This window comes from Ischnura elegans, chromosome 4, assembly GCF_921293095.1.
Source record: "Ischnura elegans chromosome 4, ioIscEleg1.1, whole genome shotgun sequence".
NCBI lineage: Eukaryota > Metazoa > Arthropoda > Insecta > Odonata > Coenagrionidae > Ischnura > Ischnura elegans.
In genome coordinates, this window is record NC_060249.1 from 52127217 (window position 1) to 52146627 (window position 19411).

General features: G+C 40.3%; 1 protein-coding gene across 1 annotated transcript; it reads left to right on the plus strand.

Annotated features, from left to right (window-relative positions):
• The first annotated feature begins 4817 nt into the window (after nt 1-4817).
• On the plus strand, nt 4818-13318 carry LOC124157463 (vicilin-like seed storage protein At2g18540). The gene is made up of 3 exons (XM_046532197.1): nt 4818-4920; nt 7274-7369; nt 11457-13318. Exons 2-3 carry the CDS (start codon nt 7302-7304, stop codon nt 12361-12363), a joined length of 975 nt encoding a protein of 324 aa, XP_046388153.1. The 5' UTR covers nt 4818-4920; nt 7274-7301; the 3' UTR covers nt 12364-13318.
• The last annotated feature ends 6093 nt before the right edge of the window (nt 13319-19411 follow it).

The following is a 19411-nucleotide window of genomic DNA, read 5'->3' on the forward strand; positions in this document are numbered from 1 at the left end:
ATTGGAAAGATCATCACGTATTCGAAGACTGCAAAGATGCAGGCTTCCCCTGGCGTCAGTTTTGTTTCTTAATGCCGAACATCGGCTCCGCAATAACGCGCCAGAGATGAAAAAGGATAGAAATTTTCATTAAAATAATAGTAAAAAACGACAAGTGCGCGGGCTCTTTGCTAAGTGCATCAATACACCAACATTTAAAAAAATTATTTTCACCGCTTCTCATTCAATGCCCAAACTTCTCATTATATTCAAATAAAGTTGGGAAGATAAAAAATCAGTTGGCTTTGGAGATGACAAGAATGTGTAAACAAAGACACTCCAAAAAACAGGCACATTAGGAAAAAGCAACCGAAAATAGTTGATGTAAAGCAACAGCAATCTCACTGCGGGGAATTTATTCAAAATAATAAAGTTGATTTTAAAAATATATATGATATTTACATTTTTATTTATACATTCGTCAAGTGAAATAGAAGACGAAACGTGCGTTTAATATGCTTTGCGCAATTCTGGTATTCAAGGTACTCGAATATTTGAGCAACGAATTAATATTCGAGTTCAAGAAATCTGCTATTCGACCCATCTCTACTTTATACACGTAAAAGCGTGAGAGAGGGAGTAGTTTCAAATTTTTAAAGATCGGAAAGGAAGACTCGCAGTAGATCTGTTTTAGAATCACTTGGATAAGCCTCTTCTATATCAGGGTTATAGTTTGTTCAATAGAGACCAGATAAACTCCTCCTCATACAATCGTACCATAAGGCAAAATCATCAGCAAATCAAAACCATAGCTGTTACCAACTACCACGCATGGGGAGCGATTTATAAAATAACACTGGAACCACTGAAGAGGAATTCCTCCAGTATCAGCTTTCTCGAGTTTAAATAAGAGAATATTGTGATCGATTTTATCGAAGGCCTTTGGATATCAAGAAAAAATCCAGCAGTGCGTTTATTTCTGTTCCCTGAGATATAAAAATGAGAAAGGAATCTTTCCAGAATATCTTCACGAAAGAATTTCATTTTATCAAGATATTTTTTCAATGTAAGCTTCGCAATTTCTTTCTAATATATTTTCAAAATGGACAATGGAAATCGGTCAATAATTCTGAGGTAAATTTTCATCTATTTTCCAAAAAATGGGTTTAATAATCGACGATTTAAGAGAATTAGGAAATACCCTACTTGTCAGATTTAAAATAAATGTGTAATAGAGTATCGGAGAAATGTTATTGATACCCCCCAGCTAGCACACGAGAAACGGTCTCTTGAAGAAAGGTTGGAGACCCCGAGGAAATAATAGTCTTTTCCGTTGTTTCTTTTAATTACGAGGCTGTACACCTCCCACTTCCACATCTTCACGAGGACAACGCTTCGCATTTCTCAAATTACTTCTCCAAAAAGTAGTATGCGGAGACAGTATGATAACAGCAATCATTTTAATTATTACCCAATTTAATAATTGTAATACAGTTTAGTACAACACGAATTTAACAGGAGCCCTCATTTCACCTCTTTTACACCCTCTCAAACTCATTTAAACTCCAATCTGAGATGTTCTGACTTCGAAGATACAAACACTACGTCGTTATCCTCCTTCCATATGTTGTAATTGCTTATTTAACAGCATTTATTATCACTGGTTAAAGGTAAGTACTGAATTATGGTTTATCCCTGCCAATTATTGTGGCTTTAATGTCATATTGCTTTCGCGTGTGCGCTACATTCCTCGTGCCTAAAGGACTTGGATATAGGCGTTTATTCATTGTGAATTCGATTCGCGTATGATTGACATTTGCTTGTATTCTCATTTGTTTCTTATTCACCTCTATAAGGGTATTATTCGTTACCTAATGTGTCTTAGTATTTATCTCAAATAACTCCGTTCGTGTGGCTTGAATATATTCACGAAGAAAGGCCATTATCCTTTCGACGCTATTAATGATTCTGTAGATTATTAAGTTGCGTTGACCTCCCGACTATTAGAAAAACTAAAAGGGAGTTGTAATGGGGTAGTAGTCTTAACTTCACCATCTAAAAAAAATAGTAGTTAGATGGGGTTGGCAATACATTTCTTTAAAGTCATAACTGAAACGATAATCTTGGAATTTATTTAAGAGATAAGAATTGATTTCTACCTGCGATCTAACGATGATTTCCAAATTAATTCATTTAAAAGGCTGTTGACGATAATATAATCGGCATTTCGTCCCTTTGAAAATCCCTCCGTTATTCGCTATGCACGTTATTGTTAATTTTTAATGTCGGTATAGTTGGACTCTCATGTACTGGTGGCGTATTCTGAATGAGGTTCGACAATGAAGAACTAGTTGATTTCTCGTACATGATCGTCACTATTGATAAAATGAAGATGTACATATAATTCTTTTATATAAATAATTATCTCGTCAAGTACTCATGCGCCCAAGGGCTTATGTGCTGTATATAGACAGTAATATTACATTACGGACTTAAATTACTGGTTATCGCAGGAGTCCGTGCATGTTTTCATGGAAAAATTACAAATCAACAATATGGTTTTCTATTCCCATTACCCCATGTTCTATTTTATCCAGCCATTCCTACCATGCTTTCGCAAGGAATGTATGAAATCATAACATTTTTTAATTTCATGATTGATAGGTGATGTGTGTTAAGCATCAGGTGATGGAACCTCTTTGACAGCTTATGCTGTTGGTAATATTCGATACCAGGATGATTCTCCAGTGACATTGCACCAGACATACAGTTTTGGCGGAAGCAGCTTGAAAGAAAATTTTAACGATGAATTTCTAGGCAAGTGTGCCTGTTGTTTCTTTGTTGACGTTTGGGTGAGGATGTTCAACTCTGTAATTTCTTCGCTAGAGTGTTAATTTCATTAAACGCAAAATCGCAAAAGGGTTGGACTCTGGTTGGGTAGTAAATTTTTCAATAATGAACGATGGCCGCCATTTCACGAAGAGTAATGAAGATAGGAACCTTAGCAAGCTGTGAATGTGAATCTAGCATGTTATTCTATTCTAGAAATACTGTCTAGGATGAGGATAAAGCGTGCAAGGTTGATCAGTTAATTCCTTAGAAAAATACCCGGAACGTATATCTCATCGTAAATACTCTAATGCTATATTATAAATGAAAAAGTACAGTGGATTAATGAATATATTAATGATAAAAACTTGGCCACTTCACATTTGTGGGATATAATGAGTTATTATCTGAATGAAAATGACTTTGCTAATATACATTCACCATTATGAATACACTTAAGTTCCACGAAGTGAAGCCTGAACTAATACAAGATTCCGATCAATGAATTTTTGTAGAATTGAAGAACTGAATTCGCAAGTTCTTACATGCCTCCTCAACGGATAATTTGATGAAATATATAAGATACCACAAAGATTCAATCTGTGATCTTTGTACTCAGTGAAATGTTGTCACGAGGATCGGAATAATAACGACTTAGATTTGTGCCCTCTTAGAATTGACCCAATAAATATCGAAAGGGGATGAGAGGTAAGGAGAGGGGTAAAAGTTGTGTGGATAATAGAAGTCGTTGTTTCCAAGAGGACCTGCATAGAGTAGATCCGATTCCATCCCATAGAAGGATGAAATCTGTTGACTTTCCGGCCGCATTTTAATCGGTTTTCAAAACTTTATATAAAAGGCAATATTTTGCATGATAATGTTCGTATTTGTAATAAATAGAATTATGATGTTATAATATTGATAGAACATATCACGATGCGTATACATTTCGGTTATTAATTCCTAATTATACCTTATTTCCCCGGGAAACGCGGAAGACTATTAAAAGACTATTATTTCCTCGGGGTCTCCAACCTTTCTTCAAGAGACCGTTTCTCGTGTGCTAGCTGGGGGGTATCAATAACATTTCTCCGATACTCTATTACACATTTATTTTAAATCTGACAAGTAGGGTATTTCCTAATTCTCTTAAATCGTCGATTATTAAACCCATTTTTTGGAAAATAGATGAAAATTTACCTCAGAATTATTGACCGATTTCCATTGTCCATTTTGAAAATATATTAGAAAGAAATTGCGAAGCTTACATTGAAAAAATATCTTGATAAAATGAAATTCTTTCGTGAAGATATTCTGGAAAGATTCCTTTCTCATTTTTATATCTCAGGGAACAGAAATAAACGCACTGCTGGATTTTTTCTTGATATCCAAAGGCCTTCGATAAAATCGATCACAATATTCTCTTATTTAAACTCGAGAAAGCTGATACTGGAGGAATTCCTCTTCAGTGGTTCCAGTGTTATTTTATAAATCGCTTCCCATGCGTGGTAGTTGGTAACAGCTATGGTTTTGATTTGCTGATGATTTTGCCTTGTAGTACGATTGTATGGGGTGGTGCTTATCTGGTCTCCATTAAAAAAACTATAACCCTAAAAAAGAGACTAATCCGAGTGATTCTAAAACAGAATTACTGCAAGTCTTCCTTTCGGCTCTTTAAAAATTTGAAACTTCTTCCTCTCGCTGGCGAACAAAATGATCACGCGAGTGGCGACTTTTGTAAACCCGCGGTGAATGGGCGGTGAATGACAACATATTTATTGACCGACTTGTGTACCTATCCTCTTTTATAATATTCGTGATAGTCACAATCACCATAAGCTTCCGCCATTGAGTTTTTACGCGACCGCAGGCAAATCATTAAAATAGCGCTGAAGACAACATATCTAGGAGGTTAATACCTCTCCGCTCGGACGTATCGTCCTCAACATACTTATCTCTAAATTAGACGGTGATAGTAATGAGATAAGACAATGCTCGAAGATCGTTCACGTTGCCTCTACGATAGCGTTTTCATGGGAGTGATAACTCGTGTTCTTCGGCACGCTCACGTTCGTGTGAACTGCATTCACATCGACCAGGACCAATAGCAAGGTGAGTGAAAATTCTGAGTATATCAAGGATTGTAAATAAGAGTACTCGATTTACCTAGATCAGAACAAGAGAAAATCATCATGCCATCAGTCATATCATAAAAGAGATCATACAGAATCTTGACACGCAATGATATTTAAGACCTGAAGTGTGTCCTGTTAAACGTCAAATAACCATTTTTTTTATATTCTTAGTATCTTCTTTCCATATGTATCTCTTGAAACAAAACTTTTTTACGTTCTCATGAAAGACTTTTTCAATTTGTTCGCATCTAATTTGCCATTCAGTGCTAGTGAATCTTTAGAGTACCGTTCTTTCATTCAATTTTTCTCATTGCTTAGCATTATTTCTCATTTTTGACCACGGTAACAGCATTTTAAAGGGTTAAAAACCTCATTGGTCTGCAATTAATGATTGTAGAGAATGCATTTTATAAGTAGCCCCAGGAATAATAACACGATATTTATTAATTGGTGGGAAACGTTTGTTAGGTGTCGATTATGTCCCTGAATTGATTGTTCAAAAGAATTCATGCACAGAAAAATGCAAATATTAATTGGATAACTTGTTTTCTAGAAGATAATATATATATTTGCTAAATGAACTACCGATCTGGTGATCAAAAGTAATCATTCTATTCCGATTTCAGTCTAAACTGCCAGCACAATGTTTTAATCTAAAAGAAATCCTAGTGTTAAAAATCCACTAATTTCACAACAGAAATTTGATGAATGGTTAAATGCAGTTGAGGAGCATTCGGGAGAAAGGGAATACCAAATGGCATTGAAAGGCAGTGCCAGACAACTGGAGGTAGAAGGGGGATAACATATACTACTCGCAGGCGTTGTAGGCAAGGGGGCATCCATCAATTACAAGAGGCGTTTAGAGAAGGTCAAGCCGATTCTCACCCAATCTCACGTGAGGGAGAGGGGGGTTCCGTCAAGTATCACGTAATTATTTTTTTCCGGGAGAAACGCGGTAAAATTGCGGTATCTAACGATTTGATCGTTGGATATTTCTTCCTCATAGAATGGTCCTCCAAGATCGTTAGAACATTAATTGCGTAAGATTGGTTTCGCTGATGGTAGGACCCGCCCGCCTTTGTGACGGTGCGGGATTCCTCGTCCCTTCCCTTCCCTTCCTTCCCTATCCCCTCCCAGGAGGCGTCGTCGGGCTCCTATCGCGGCGGCGCCTCCTTCCTTGTTCCATCCAGTCCTTCAGCGGGCAGAGGAAAAAAGCTAGCGCTTAGAATTCCTGCCCCAGGAGTGTAACCGGCGAGCCCGTCCTGGAGCCTCGTTTCTATTGTAAAATTGCGGTCTTAGTGATCTTAAATACTAGTCTTTACTAATCGTGCATAGCAAAAATTTAAACAAATCGTTATTTTTAAATAAATCTGACGCTATCAAATATAAATCAAAGTATTTACGCAGAAAATACGCATTTTGAACAATCCCACGTGAATTCAGAGGGAGTCGAGCCAAATATCACTATATCTCAGCAAGGGCCGGGTGTCCAGATTTCGCCAAAATCACCTCACGTCATTAATGGAGGTCCCCCAAGTACAGTGAAAAGCGATGAGGGAAGAGAGTATAAATGGATGCATATGATTAAAATATCAGAAATATCTCTAGTCCAGGTCGAATTACTTCCCATTTACTCAGATATTTTTCTATAGATCCTTATTAACCCTTTCTCCTTCGAATAAAGTTCCGAATATAGTGCTTCTATTCTGCATTTATTTTTACAGTGTTCTATTTTAAACAGTAGGTAATGAAATGATATTTTGTAATTTGTAATCAACTTACAACTGTGAAATAAAATGTGATCATTAAACATGGAGAACACAGCCACCGCTATTCGAATAAAATCATTTTAATCCTTACAATGCATCATATTTCATGAAATGTGAATCATTTATGTACACTATGTATATTCTAACATTATTATACTTTCATAATAGTTATATTGTTCCTCTAAATAGTGCTCAAATTATGAAAATCCGATGAGGAGATACACTCGCTATTGCGCATTTTGTCATTGAAAGTTCATGACGAGCTAAACTCGTCATTACAGGTTAAAGTCATCAAGTCGTGGCAAGTATGTAACGCATTTTAAGGTATTTTTTTTATTCATGAGACCCTCCCCTTTAAAAAATATATTTTCCTTCATTTGAACGCTGTTCTGGTCGTTTTCCTGAGGTAAAAATCTTTACTCAACCGCCGATACAAAGTTGCAACAAAAACTACATTTAAAAAAATGTAATTTGGACCTTTTTTTCCTCCTGGACGACCTGTAAAGGTAAATGAATGAAATGAAATTGATATGATAATATACAAATGTGTTCACATTACAGGCTCTAAGAGAGGCAAATTTTATTAAAGATGGGGCAGGCTGAATCGAAGGAACCTGAAAAAGTGATGGAACCAGTGAAGAGCCAAGAATTAAAAAGGTAAGTGAAAAAACATGTGTTCTGACAAAAGGTTAACACCGAAGTAAACGGCTAATAATAATTATAAGATACCTACTCACTTGGCATTCTAAGTTATTAAACTTTCATTTCATTTAACTTTCATTTTATTTCATAAAATTGATAAAAATACAGACGAAACAATTGAGCCTTTAATAAGCAGTGTTGGTAAGTAATCGAGAAGAGGTAACAATATCAATTGTAACTATTACTTTTGCAGTACATATTTCGTACTTGTAACGATCACAATTTTACGAAATTTGATCTCAATTTTACTTTGCCCTAAACGGTGAAAGAGGAATCCTTAGTTTAGTTGGAATCTTTGCTTAGTAGTGATCGACAATTTCTTTTCTGATGTCACTGATTTACCTAGGCCTACAGATGCCCTTGGGTGCTGCAATTTGCTTGTTTAGTGCACTGCAGGAACAAGTTGTACGCAGTCACGCGCACGGGTGCAAAGTAAAATACACCTACGGATGAAGTTCTGGCAACCTGGCAACTGTCAAACATTGCAATAAACATGTGGAATCATTCAGTCTTTGAAATTGCTAATTTCGGGATTTTACTTGTAATGCATACGGTTATAGCTACTGTAACAACAAAAAGGGTTTAATATTTTGTAACGTATCGTAATTAGACTAAAAATTAGAGTGGCTGGTCCTAAACAAGCAAAGTTAAATGCACCAACGGATGAAGTTCGCCATGAAACAATATTTGACTTTTAGTTTTAAGGTTTTCGCAGCGATTAGATGCACTATTATAATCCATTTTCGGGTGTACGTCTGCGTGCTTAATATTTGTCTCAACGTTTCATTCCACTTACTGGGAACGTCGTCAGGAGAATGAAAATATAAACATCTATCATATCGTTGGAAAAAATGGTCCATTGTTGTCAAGGTATTTAAAAAAGTAAATAAAAATAAAATAAAAGCCAACTTCTTTAAAACATCTACTATAAAAAAGAAAGATGAAAAGTGGAATATTGTTATTAAATTTTCGAAATATATCTCTTCCACACATGGCTTAAATTATATCCATCATCCCTGTTAAAATTCATAGGTCGTTTAGAAATTTCTATCGCATTTCTATTCCTAAACGACCTATGAATTTTAACAGGGATGATGGATATAGTTTAAGCCATGTGTGGAAGAGATATATTTCGAAAATTTAATAACAATATTCCACTTTTCATCTTTCTTTTTTATAGTAGATGTTTTTAAGAAGTTGGCTTTTATTTTATTTTTATTTACTTTTTTAAATACCTTGACAACAATGAACCAGTTTTTCCAACGGTAAGATAGATGTTTATATTTTCATTCTCCTGACGACGTTCCCAGTAAGTGGAATGAAACGTTGAGACAAATATTAAGCACGCAGACGTACACCCGAAAATGGATTATAATAGTGAATATTTGACTTCGCCGGGATTCGAACCCGGATCTCCCGAATGCTGGAAACCCATCACGAATTTCGCTCTGAGAAAATGGCTTGGTGGTGTAACTGTGCCTTGGTGTAACTGGCTATCACGTCTGACCGGCAATCGGGAGATCCGGGTTCGAATCCCGGCGAAGAAAAATATTTTTTTCATGGCGAACTTCATCCGATGGTATAATTAACTTTGCTTGTCTAGGATCAGCCACTCTTTTACAGCCACAATTTTTAGTCTAATTACAATACGTACAAGATATGAAACCCTTTGTGTTGTTACAGCAGCTATTACTGTATACATTGCAAGTAAAATCCCAACTTCAGCAATTTCTATGACTCAATTATTTCACATTTTAATTGCAATACTTAATAGTTGCCAGGTGGTCTTTAGAGCGGAAAATATCACACGAAGTAATTTTAACTGTATTTTTAATGATTTCCTTCTTAAAATCGGTAATTTCTACTCGTAATTGATTGATTTTTTGTACGAAGTAACTGTAATGGAAAGCTACTTTTCTTTTACCAACGCCCTTAATAAAATGATGCTACAATCAGAAAGAAACTGAAATTAAATATCAGCGGTATTTCTTCTTCACTGACGAGACTCATTTACCACAGTTGCTCTTTGGCAACATTCGCTGGCATAGTTGCATCCATGCCCATACTGATCGGCTCTATCGGCATTAAGAAACTTTCTTTGAATGACGAAAATAACTATCGAAAAGATTCATCGAGATAGAAAAGGACAAAACGTCATATAGAAACACACTTTGAATTTGGATAGGCTGAAGTTCAAGGAAAGTGGGCTACGAAATAATGATAATTTACACTTTTACACAAACATTTTTATTTCAAAGGAGTCAACATTTTTCACTCCACAGCATCATCATCAGGAACAACAGATTAACTTGCCAGAATAAATAGTGACCAAAGGAAAGTGGGGGTGGAAGGAGAATATTGTCCTATTCCTGGTAAAGAAGGGTGGGGGAGAGACTTGAAGGTAGGGGTAAGGGGAGGGTTGGGAATTTTGAGCTGAGCATTGGTGAAAGGCTGCGGTTCCCAACGGGTGGTATGCGTACCCCTTGTGGGTACGCGACGAACCAGTCGGGGGTTCGCCGAAAACAATCGGTAATGGCGGACGCCAGGAACTTTGTATCTCTCAACCAGGAAATATGTATGCATATTGTACGGGGTATTTAAAAAATTTCTATTTATTCATTTATTAATAACTAAAAGTGGCACCTACTAGTGAAATTATGCAATGCAATGTGCACGCTACATTTTTGGGACAACGATTAGTTGTATACATAGAGAGAGGTACGGGAGGATAAGAAGGTTGGTAACCACTGGTCTATTGGGAGGAGGGGAAGGGGGGACGGGTGACTTACTTCAGGTGCTGTTATGGTTTGTTCAAAGCGTAGTTCATGTCCAATGAATTCATGTGGAGCCACTTAGTTACTGCGTAGTATTTAACAATGAAAGGGTATAAACATAAATAAATTTCAATCTTCGGCATTTAAATTTTTAAGTTTCTTAGTCCGAAGGAGTATTGTAATTTGTATTTCAAAGAACTGTTTCGAAACTTTTTTTTTTTTTGTATTTCATACATAGTTTTCAAGAGTTATATGCAATTTTCAGTGCGAAAGATCTACAGAAAAAAATCAACCGCCTTGACCAGGATTCGAACCCGAATACCCCGATTTCCGTTCGAGTGCTTTAGCCAGTAAAGCTACCGAGGCGTCATCCGTCCCTGAGAAAATCTGAGGACTAAACCAGACCCTCTAGCTCCCGGTATATTTAAATGGAAATTTTATGGTCTAATTTGTATTTTTTATACAGAATACACTGGTGTCGTGCCTACATTTGCTTGTCCCTCATTGACTACCTCCATCAGGCATCACATCTCAGGATATAGGCGATTAAATTGTCCCGCCTTCTTCATAATGCAATCATAACGCCTCTCTTCTCTCCTCCTATCTTCTCCTCTCTTCCTGGGTCGTACTCAGCGCTCACTTTACATTGTCATCATCCTCCTGTATCAACAATTTACAAATGCTCCAACTTTGATATCGCTACTTTCGTCATCGTCCACGCCAAACTGACACAGATAAGCATACTCGAGATTTTAAGTTCTGCTGAATTATTTCCTTACGTCTGTGCATAATTTTTCTGCTAGAAGTTGATCCTCCTTAATGTAATGTCGAATGCTGTTCTCGACTATTACACTGGTGATTCTTCCTTGATTCGTCCATCGCCAGTTGATTCTGCTTCCCAGATAACATAATTGAATCGTTGACATGGGAAAGTTTGTAAATCACCAAATGGTAATTTTACCGGAGACGAAAGAAAGAGGTTTGCCAACAAAGAGAAGCTTTTATTAGTGTGCAAACTTTGTCAATCGTTGCAACTGATATTTATTGCACCAATTGACTTTCTACCTTTTCCATGCCCTTAGCATATGCATATATTACCCTCTCCATGAATATACAAAATTTCGATCTTTTTCTGACTTCCTACCTTCCCCATGTCAACGCTTCGACCACTAACCTTTTCCAGCTTTTGCGTCCATATGTTAGCTTTAACATTGAATCATACTTAAAATGTGAATGCTAATGAATCGTTTTCTTTCTTATTGATGAAGCGTTCCCGAGGCCCCTATGGAAGCGGTGAGGGCAAAATACAAGGAGCTGAAGCGGCGCATGGAGGAAAGGGACCAAGAGCTTGATAAGAAGGAGAGGGACATGAGGGAGGAGCAGAGGAGGACGGTGGAGAGGGAGGACCACGAATGGGACAAGATGATGAGTAGGCTAGCGGAGGAGGACCGAAGGAGACTGGCGGAATGCGAGGAAATGGTGCACCGCTCGAGGATGGAGAGGGAAGAAGACTGGAGGAGGGAAGACGAGAGACTCAGGGAGAAGGAGGCGGAGCTGAGGGCGCGGGAGGAGCGGCTCAGGCTGCAAGGTGAGGAGCTGGAGGAAAAGCAGGCGCAGCTAGCACAGGATGCGGAGAGAATAAAGGATGACGCAACAGCAACGAAGGGACAGCGACGGAAAGGCTCGGAAACGAAGAGGACGGCAGGTTCGGAAACGGAAGGAGCAACCGGCTCCGAAACGTGGAGCGCGATGGGCTCGGAATGTGGAGAGGGGGCGGAGGCGAAAAGGTGGGAGGAGGACGTGGAGAGGAAGTGGAGGGGACGGCTGAGGGAGGTTGAGGAGTGGGGGAGGCAGAAGAGGGAGGAGATGAGGAGGGAGTTTGAGCGGGAGAGGGAGTCTTGGCGGCGCGAAGGGCTGAGGAGGAGGAAGGACATGGAGGAGGACATGGCCGCGATGAAGCGGTCGGTGGAGTATCGCGCCCTCGAGTGGAGGGATAGGGAGGAGAGGCACAGGAGGGAAACGGAAGCGGCGTGGCGGGACATGGAGGAGCTGAAGAGGAGGTGGAAGAGAATGTGCGAAAGGGATGAGAGGGAGATGGGAATGTTGTATAAGCTAAAGAAGGAAGCACTAGAAGAATGGCGGAGGGAGATAGAGGCAATGATGGAACTTCTTTAAATCAGAATTAAGGAAAGGGAGGGATTGATCGAAGAAAATTCATTCATTATGGTCTATTTTGCCTTTCTCTGTCATAAAGAGGCAGCGATAAGGTTGCTAGGAAGCTAAGATTGCCCAAAGCCGAGTACTGATTTTATGACGGATTGAAGATTTTGCTTCAAAATGCCTACTGGAAATAATTTAACAGAGTATTCAAAGCTTCATATATTCATCGATGTAAAATCCTTGATTTAAGTTGTGATTGCAATATGTTTTATTTTCTTGATTTAAGTACACTAACCGATATACTAAAAGTGAAAACTTCAACGATACATCTCAGGAAATTTTTTCCGACAAAACACCAAGAGGTTTTCTATTCTCTTACATATTTCCTGAAGATGAATGACCTTAATACATTGATATCATTGCACTAAAAACGCATTTATACCCAAACATTAAATGTAAAGAAAATTACAAGGAAGGCACTACATGAAAGTAAGTGTAAGAGGAAAATATATTTATAATTCATAGGAAAAATTCTCCTTATTCCCCTCTGCCCCTCAACTCTCTAAATTGGAGCTTTATCCAGAATGGAAGTGATAGAGATGTGATTTTAGCTTGTGATTTGCCATAAACTGAACCTGAAAAGTGAGCTAGAGAATTGCCATCAAGACAGTGCCAAATGGCTCCCATCATTGCAGGGGACCAGCCCAGCAGCATAATGATGTGAAAATGTTACATCATATCATCGACCATAGGATGGATAAGAAGGAAGATGGCAGTGTATCGGTAACTGACAAGAGAAAGACGAAAATTTTGTGAAGCTCCCATCGTTTCATTATTTTCATGAAGCTGTCCCAGCAAGGAAGAATCTGGGCGGAAGAAGAACCATACGTTGAATACACGTTGAATGGAGTAACATGCCCTGAAGAGGATGGACAACTCGCCCATCGAAACGTCGGCCGAGATGGAGTTGGAGAACCTGACCCGGTGGAAATCCCGTGTAACCTTCCACAATTCTATGCGCCGGGAAAGCCTACAATCATTCTTCATCTTTCCCCTACTTATCTAAAAAGCTTTTCTAACTGTTAGTTACTAGTTCGCTTTAGATTGGAGCACAGGGGACAGCACGAGTTTCACTGTCTTGGTGTGAACGCACGGTAGTTCCAAAGGTCTCTGGAACAATCGTAATATGAAAGAGGCCTGAGTAATGAAAAATGTCACATTGAGTTTACGAACTTCGTCATTACCAACATTGCATGCATTAAAAATTCTACAATGACAAAAAATTACGGCTGCTTTTATGTGAGAGTAAATTATTGAAAATCAAAAGAAATATATTTTTAAAAACAGTGCTGATGCAATGTTGACCGTGGACTCTTACTCCCTTGGGCTGAGGTAAGTGGATGTCACATTCGTAATTTGGCCCCATAGCCGACAAGATATAGATAAATTCCTTGAACACCTGAATAGGCAACATCCCGGGCATCCATTTTACCATGGAGACAAAAAGGAGTGGTTGGATCCCTTTCCTGGACGTCACGGTGGAAAGGAAGAGAGGCGGAGAGGCTTGGCGCACTCCGTCTACAGGAATAAAACCCACACCGAAAGATATCCACACGCAACTTCACATCACCACCCCTCTCAGAAAGCAGGTCTATTGAAAACCCTGATCCACCGTGCTAAGACCATTTCGGACCAACACTTCATACGGAAAGAAAATGAACATCTCGCCAAGGCGCTTCATAGAAATGGCTACAAGAAAGAGTCGGTCCCAAAACGGACCTTATGGTGTGATAAAAAAGAAATAAATATACAGAAGATTCTTCACGAGAGAAACCTGCGGCATACGCTGCCGGCCTATGTGGCGTGAACCACGGAGAGAATTGCCAGAATTCTGGCCAAAAATAATGTGAGGACCAGGTTCACTTGCTGCAAGAAAACAAGCGACTTTCTGCCTAAGGAGAGAGACAAGATCTCGCGCTTAATATGCGAGGGAGTGTATCAACTGCAATGCTCTTGTGGCAATCAGACCGGACAATCTATCAAAATCAGGATAAGGGAACCTCAACGTGCCACGGAGAAGAAGCAGTTCCACCTTTCTGCCGTTTCGGAGCATATATGGTCGGAACCTGGCCACACTGTGGCTTCGATAAGCCTAAAGTCCTGTGTAATGGTAGCCACTTCTATCCTAGGCTAATCCGAGAGGCTTTAGAGATACCTAAGCATCCTGAGAACTGCAACAGGGAAGACGGCCACTCATTAGTCAACACACGGAAAAGGATATTGAAAATCAGTGACCAATCAGAGCCCACCTGATAACCAACCAATCAGAACTAACCACCGATCCCCCAAGTGCCTATATAAGACGGCCTAATTATGCATCGTTTCTTCTGACCTGAAGACGCCAGCAGAATGGCTGGAGAAACTGTCGTCATCTATAGAGAACACAACGCGGAGGAACGCCCGAAAGCCGTGACTCATATGGAGAAACGCCGCGAAAACCTTACATCCAATTTTTCCCTAGTTTTTTTTAGACCACAGGAATTATTTATATCGCACATACTATTCTTCTCTTATTTATTTTTTGCACATTAAAGGCCAATGGAAAACGATTAATTATAGTAATCAGCCAGACAACAGCTGGCGACCTGGCAATAGCATTTAACCAAGTGACAATCGGTGAACGCTATTACTATATCCGATAAGCGCTAACAACATTACAATAGGCATAGAGATAGTGTGTCAAAGCAATCTCGCGACTGGAGACAGCTGATGATGGATTTGGATTCGTGTGCCTTCATGAATATTGCATTATAGTAGTTACTTCATTAGATGTATTTGGGCAATTTAAAGCACGAAAGTAATACCATTGGTGCTGCTAATAAAGGTTAAATGATTATTAGAAAAATTGAAAAATTCATCAATATCGCGATCACAAAATCGCAGATAATTTTAAATTACTGTGCGAAATGCAACAATCGAGAATAGAGTATATATATCTCCGTTTTCTATAAATTCTACTGCGTTAACGATACGGTTTGCTGAAAGTAACGCCGGCGAAACATGCTGTACGTATGAGGCAGAGAATTCGTAAACTCCAAATCATCGATACCTTTGCGCAGAAATCTTCTACTAAAATAAAGACTTATCCCTTTGAAATGTATAAAATTTTAGAAAGAAGGAAGGAAGAAATCATGCAATTATGAAAAATTATAATATAACAAAACACGAAAAATCTTGGAGTACGTAATGACGGATATTATTACAATAAATAGATTAATATTCTTATAAACACTTCCCCAAAAAACACAAAAAAGCTAAAATATCAAGCAGTTATGAATTTTGGCATCTGAAATCACTAGTTTTATGAAAAACTAATACGTTTCGAGTGAATAAAGAAATCAATTTCAATGGAACAATGGGACCATATTCACTCTTGTCTTTCGGATGAAATACACGAGGTGAGTTAAATAAGTAATGCAATACATTTTTTTCACGGCCAATTTTGGTTAAAAAACTTGGCATTTCTTGTGGCACATTTTCAAACATTCCCGCTTCATCTTGTAAAGTTGCTTTGAATTCCCATACGCGCTACACGGAGGTTTTTAAGTGGCGTCTGTTACGGAGGTGAGTTCCAAACAACGGGCAGTGTTTGAGTTTCTACAGAGATCTGGTAGTGGACAAAAGCACGATAAGTCGTTGGGAAACGCGTATTTCATCATCACCGCTAAGGGGATGGTGGATAACTTATTGATGCAGTACGACGATGGCTGCGAAATCAACCCGTGGAATGGTACCGTGCAGGTATGCTGACCTTTCGTTCAAGGTAGCTTCAGGCCGTAATATTGAATCGAGTTTACGTCGAAAACTTGTGCTGTGTAGAAAAATGGGTGGGGGATAACAAGTAGTATTTGAATGCTGAATAAAACAACCACTGTTTCGAAAAAATGTGTTCCATTACTTTCATAATTCCCATTGTTCATCGAAGCTAAAATACTGACACGGTTAACCAACAATAGTGCGCATAGTGGTGGATACAGATGGAGGGCCGCCCGTACTGCCGAAAATGCAAAACCACAATTTAAATTTCTTAAATCATAAGATGGCATTGTCTTTTACATAAGTATAATCACATTAAATAAAATTTTCTTATACTCTGGCCGTGACTTGATCATTTTATATTACGATAGAAGTAAAGGCAACTCAAGATATATTTGCACCCCCCTTGAGTTTTTTCTGTATCCGCTACCGAGTGCGCACGATAAAATTGTAGCACCAGATTTCTATAAGGATCCAATGGCTAAGAATGCAGTATTTCTAAAACTCTAGGAAAAACATAAAATCGAATTGCTTCAACCAGGTATAGTTTCCTGACGATTCCGTAACTCGCGTTTCATGGACGTTAGTTGGGTTGTATAGCTACCCAATTTACCCTCGTTTCTAACCATCCCCTTCTACCGCCACCTACCCTCTCTCTCGCTCAGAACCTCGCCAGGTTCTTTTCCGAGAGCTATACAGATTTCATGCAAGAGAGCACGTCTCACTGAGAATTGAAGAGGAAAGTCCAATACAGGAGGGAGAGAAAGCAGAGTGATTCGCATAACATTCCATTCATTAAAATGATGAAATCTGTGGGAGAAGGCACTTTAAATTTGACACTTGCGCTGGGTAACGAAGGAACTTTATTATTGAGGCACCGTCACAATACAAGGTAAACTGGTGAGTCGCTGGCTTCGCGAGAACTGCCTGGCTGCTGGCATCGACGTATTTATATAACCCTCGCCCGAACATTCTGGAAGGGCGATCTGGAAGGTTCCCCCGTCCTCTGGAAGCTTCGGGCGAGAATAGAGGGAATAGCCGAGCGCCGGTTGAATGGTGCCACACCAGCCCCCTGCGGAGACTGGAAGTCCGTTGAATGCGAACAGCTAAGGGCAGTAGCGATCGGGGAAATGCACTCGGCGGCCGTATCGCGTCGTCACCGTGGGTGGCTTGTCCGGTGAAGACAAGGTGGATGAGTGCTCCTTAGAGACCGCATCGCCTCCGGGATCGGCCGCAGGAAGGTGGTCGGCCAAAATAAAGGCTGGTTTTATCCTGTCAATAGAAACAATAATATTATTGTTTTTGATTCGCAGGGTGAAATTCTTACTATCCCTGTTGATCACAAGATACGGCCCGGTGTACGGAGGCCTTAAGCTGCCACGCACTGTGTCATCTCGTAAGAAGACATGTGTGCATGTGCTAAGGTCCTTAAAGATGAATGTCCCAGGTGTGGCGTGTCGTGACGCGGAAACAGGGCGCAGACGAGCGGTGATTTGTCGAAGCCGGTCCACGAATTGGGTGATATCCAAGGGATGCTCGGAGTCGGGGTTTCGTAGGACGAATTCTCCAGGTAGCCTTAGTGGCTCGCCGTACAGTATCTCTGCAGTAGATGTCTGTATGTCCTCCTTGAAGGCGCTCCGCATTCCGAGGAGAATTAATGGCAAGGCATCGTACCAAGATGAATCGGGATGGCACATAAGCGCTGCCTTTAATTGTCTGTGTAGCCGCTCCACCATGCCGTTTGCTTGGGGATGATAGGGTGATGATCGAGAGCGATGTGATCCTGTGAATACAGATAAAGCATGAAATAGCTTCGACTCGAATTGGCGGCCTTGGTCAGTTGTTATGCGCTGTGGGCAGCCAAATCTTGAAATCCAGACCCGGGTGAACGCGTCTGCGACATCTTCGGCCGTGATCCTTTCCAGGGGATATACTTCTGGCCAGCGGGAGAAACGGTCTATTGCTGTGAGGCAGTAGTGGAAGTTATTGGCCGCTGGCAGTGGACCAATGATGTCCAGATGAACATGCATAAAACGGGCGGACGGCGGTGCGATGTGTCCGAGTGGCGAAGAGACGTGCCTGGTAATTTTGGCTCGTTGGCAAGCAATACATGTTCGACTCCAAGCGCGAACATCTCGTTGGATAAGAGGCCAGACGAAACGCTCTGTAACAAGCTTGGCTGAGTCATTAGGACCTGGGTGACTAAGGTTGTGGAGAGATTCGAAAACCTGCCGCCTAAGTGGTGCTGGGACATATGGTCTAGGGCGACCAGTTGACATATCACAGTAGATTTCTCTATTTAGCCCAGGAATATGCATTCGTTGCAAATTCAATGATTAATTCCCACCGAGTACTTCTTGAAGTTCAGAATCTTCAAGCTGACTTTCCGCCAGAGAGGCTAGATCCACTGGTGGCGGATTAATGGCGTCGGTCCGGGAAAGCGCATCTGCGACGATATTTTCTGATCCGCTGATGTGGCGAATATCCGTCGTAAATTGAGCAATGAAGGTGAGGTGGTTAAGTTGGACAGGAGGAAGTTTATTTCCATGTTGATGGAATGCAAAGCACAGTGGCTTATGGTCAGTGAATATAATGGCGTGCTGCGCTTCGAGGATATGTCGGAAATGTCTTACCGCTAAATAAATTGCCAGGAGTTCACGATAATATGCCGGCCACCTAGACTGTGCGGTGGTGAGCTTCTTGGAAAAGAAGCCCAGGGGTTGCCAACGATGGTCGACTTGTTGTTGTAAGCAGGCGCCTACGGCGGTTTGGGAGGCGTCCGTAAATAAGCCGAGGGTTGCTTCAGGAATGGGATGCGCCAGCATTGCCGTCCTGGAGATGGCAGTCTTGCAATCAGAAAATGCTTTTTCCATAGGCGGTGTCCATTCGATGCTCTGCGAACCGCGAAGTCCGGAAAGGGCCGTGTGAAGTGCGGCCTGATACTCGGAGGCATGCGGCAGGTATTGGCGGTAGAAATTCATGACTCCTAAAAATCGTCGTAGAGCGCGTGCATTCGTGGGTTTTGGATATTCTAATAAGGTTGCAACTTTCTCAGGAAGGGCTCGAATGCCGTCTGTTGTGATTTGGTGACCCAAGAAGGTCACTGATTGTGAGCCGAGCACGCTTTTTGCGAAATTCACCACGATGCCGTACTGCTCCAATCGATGAAAGACTGCCTTCAGATGCTTCTCGTGCTCACTTGGGGTAGAACTAAAGATGAGGATGTCGTCCACATATGGGAAACAGA

Excerpts from the sequence above, each read along its gene's own strand:
- LOC124157463 (XM_046532197.1), top strand. The coding sequence starts at position 7,302 with ATGGGGCAGGCTGAATCGAAGGAACCTGAAAAAGTGATGGAACCAGTG. Across the intron at positions 7,370-11,456 it reads AAGAGCCAAGAATTAAAAAG|CGTTCCCGAGGCCCCTATGG; the intron begins GTAAGTGAAAAA and ends TTATTGATGAAG.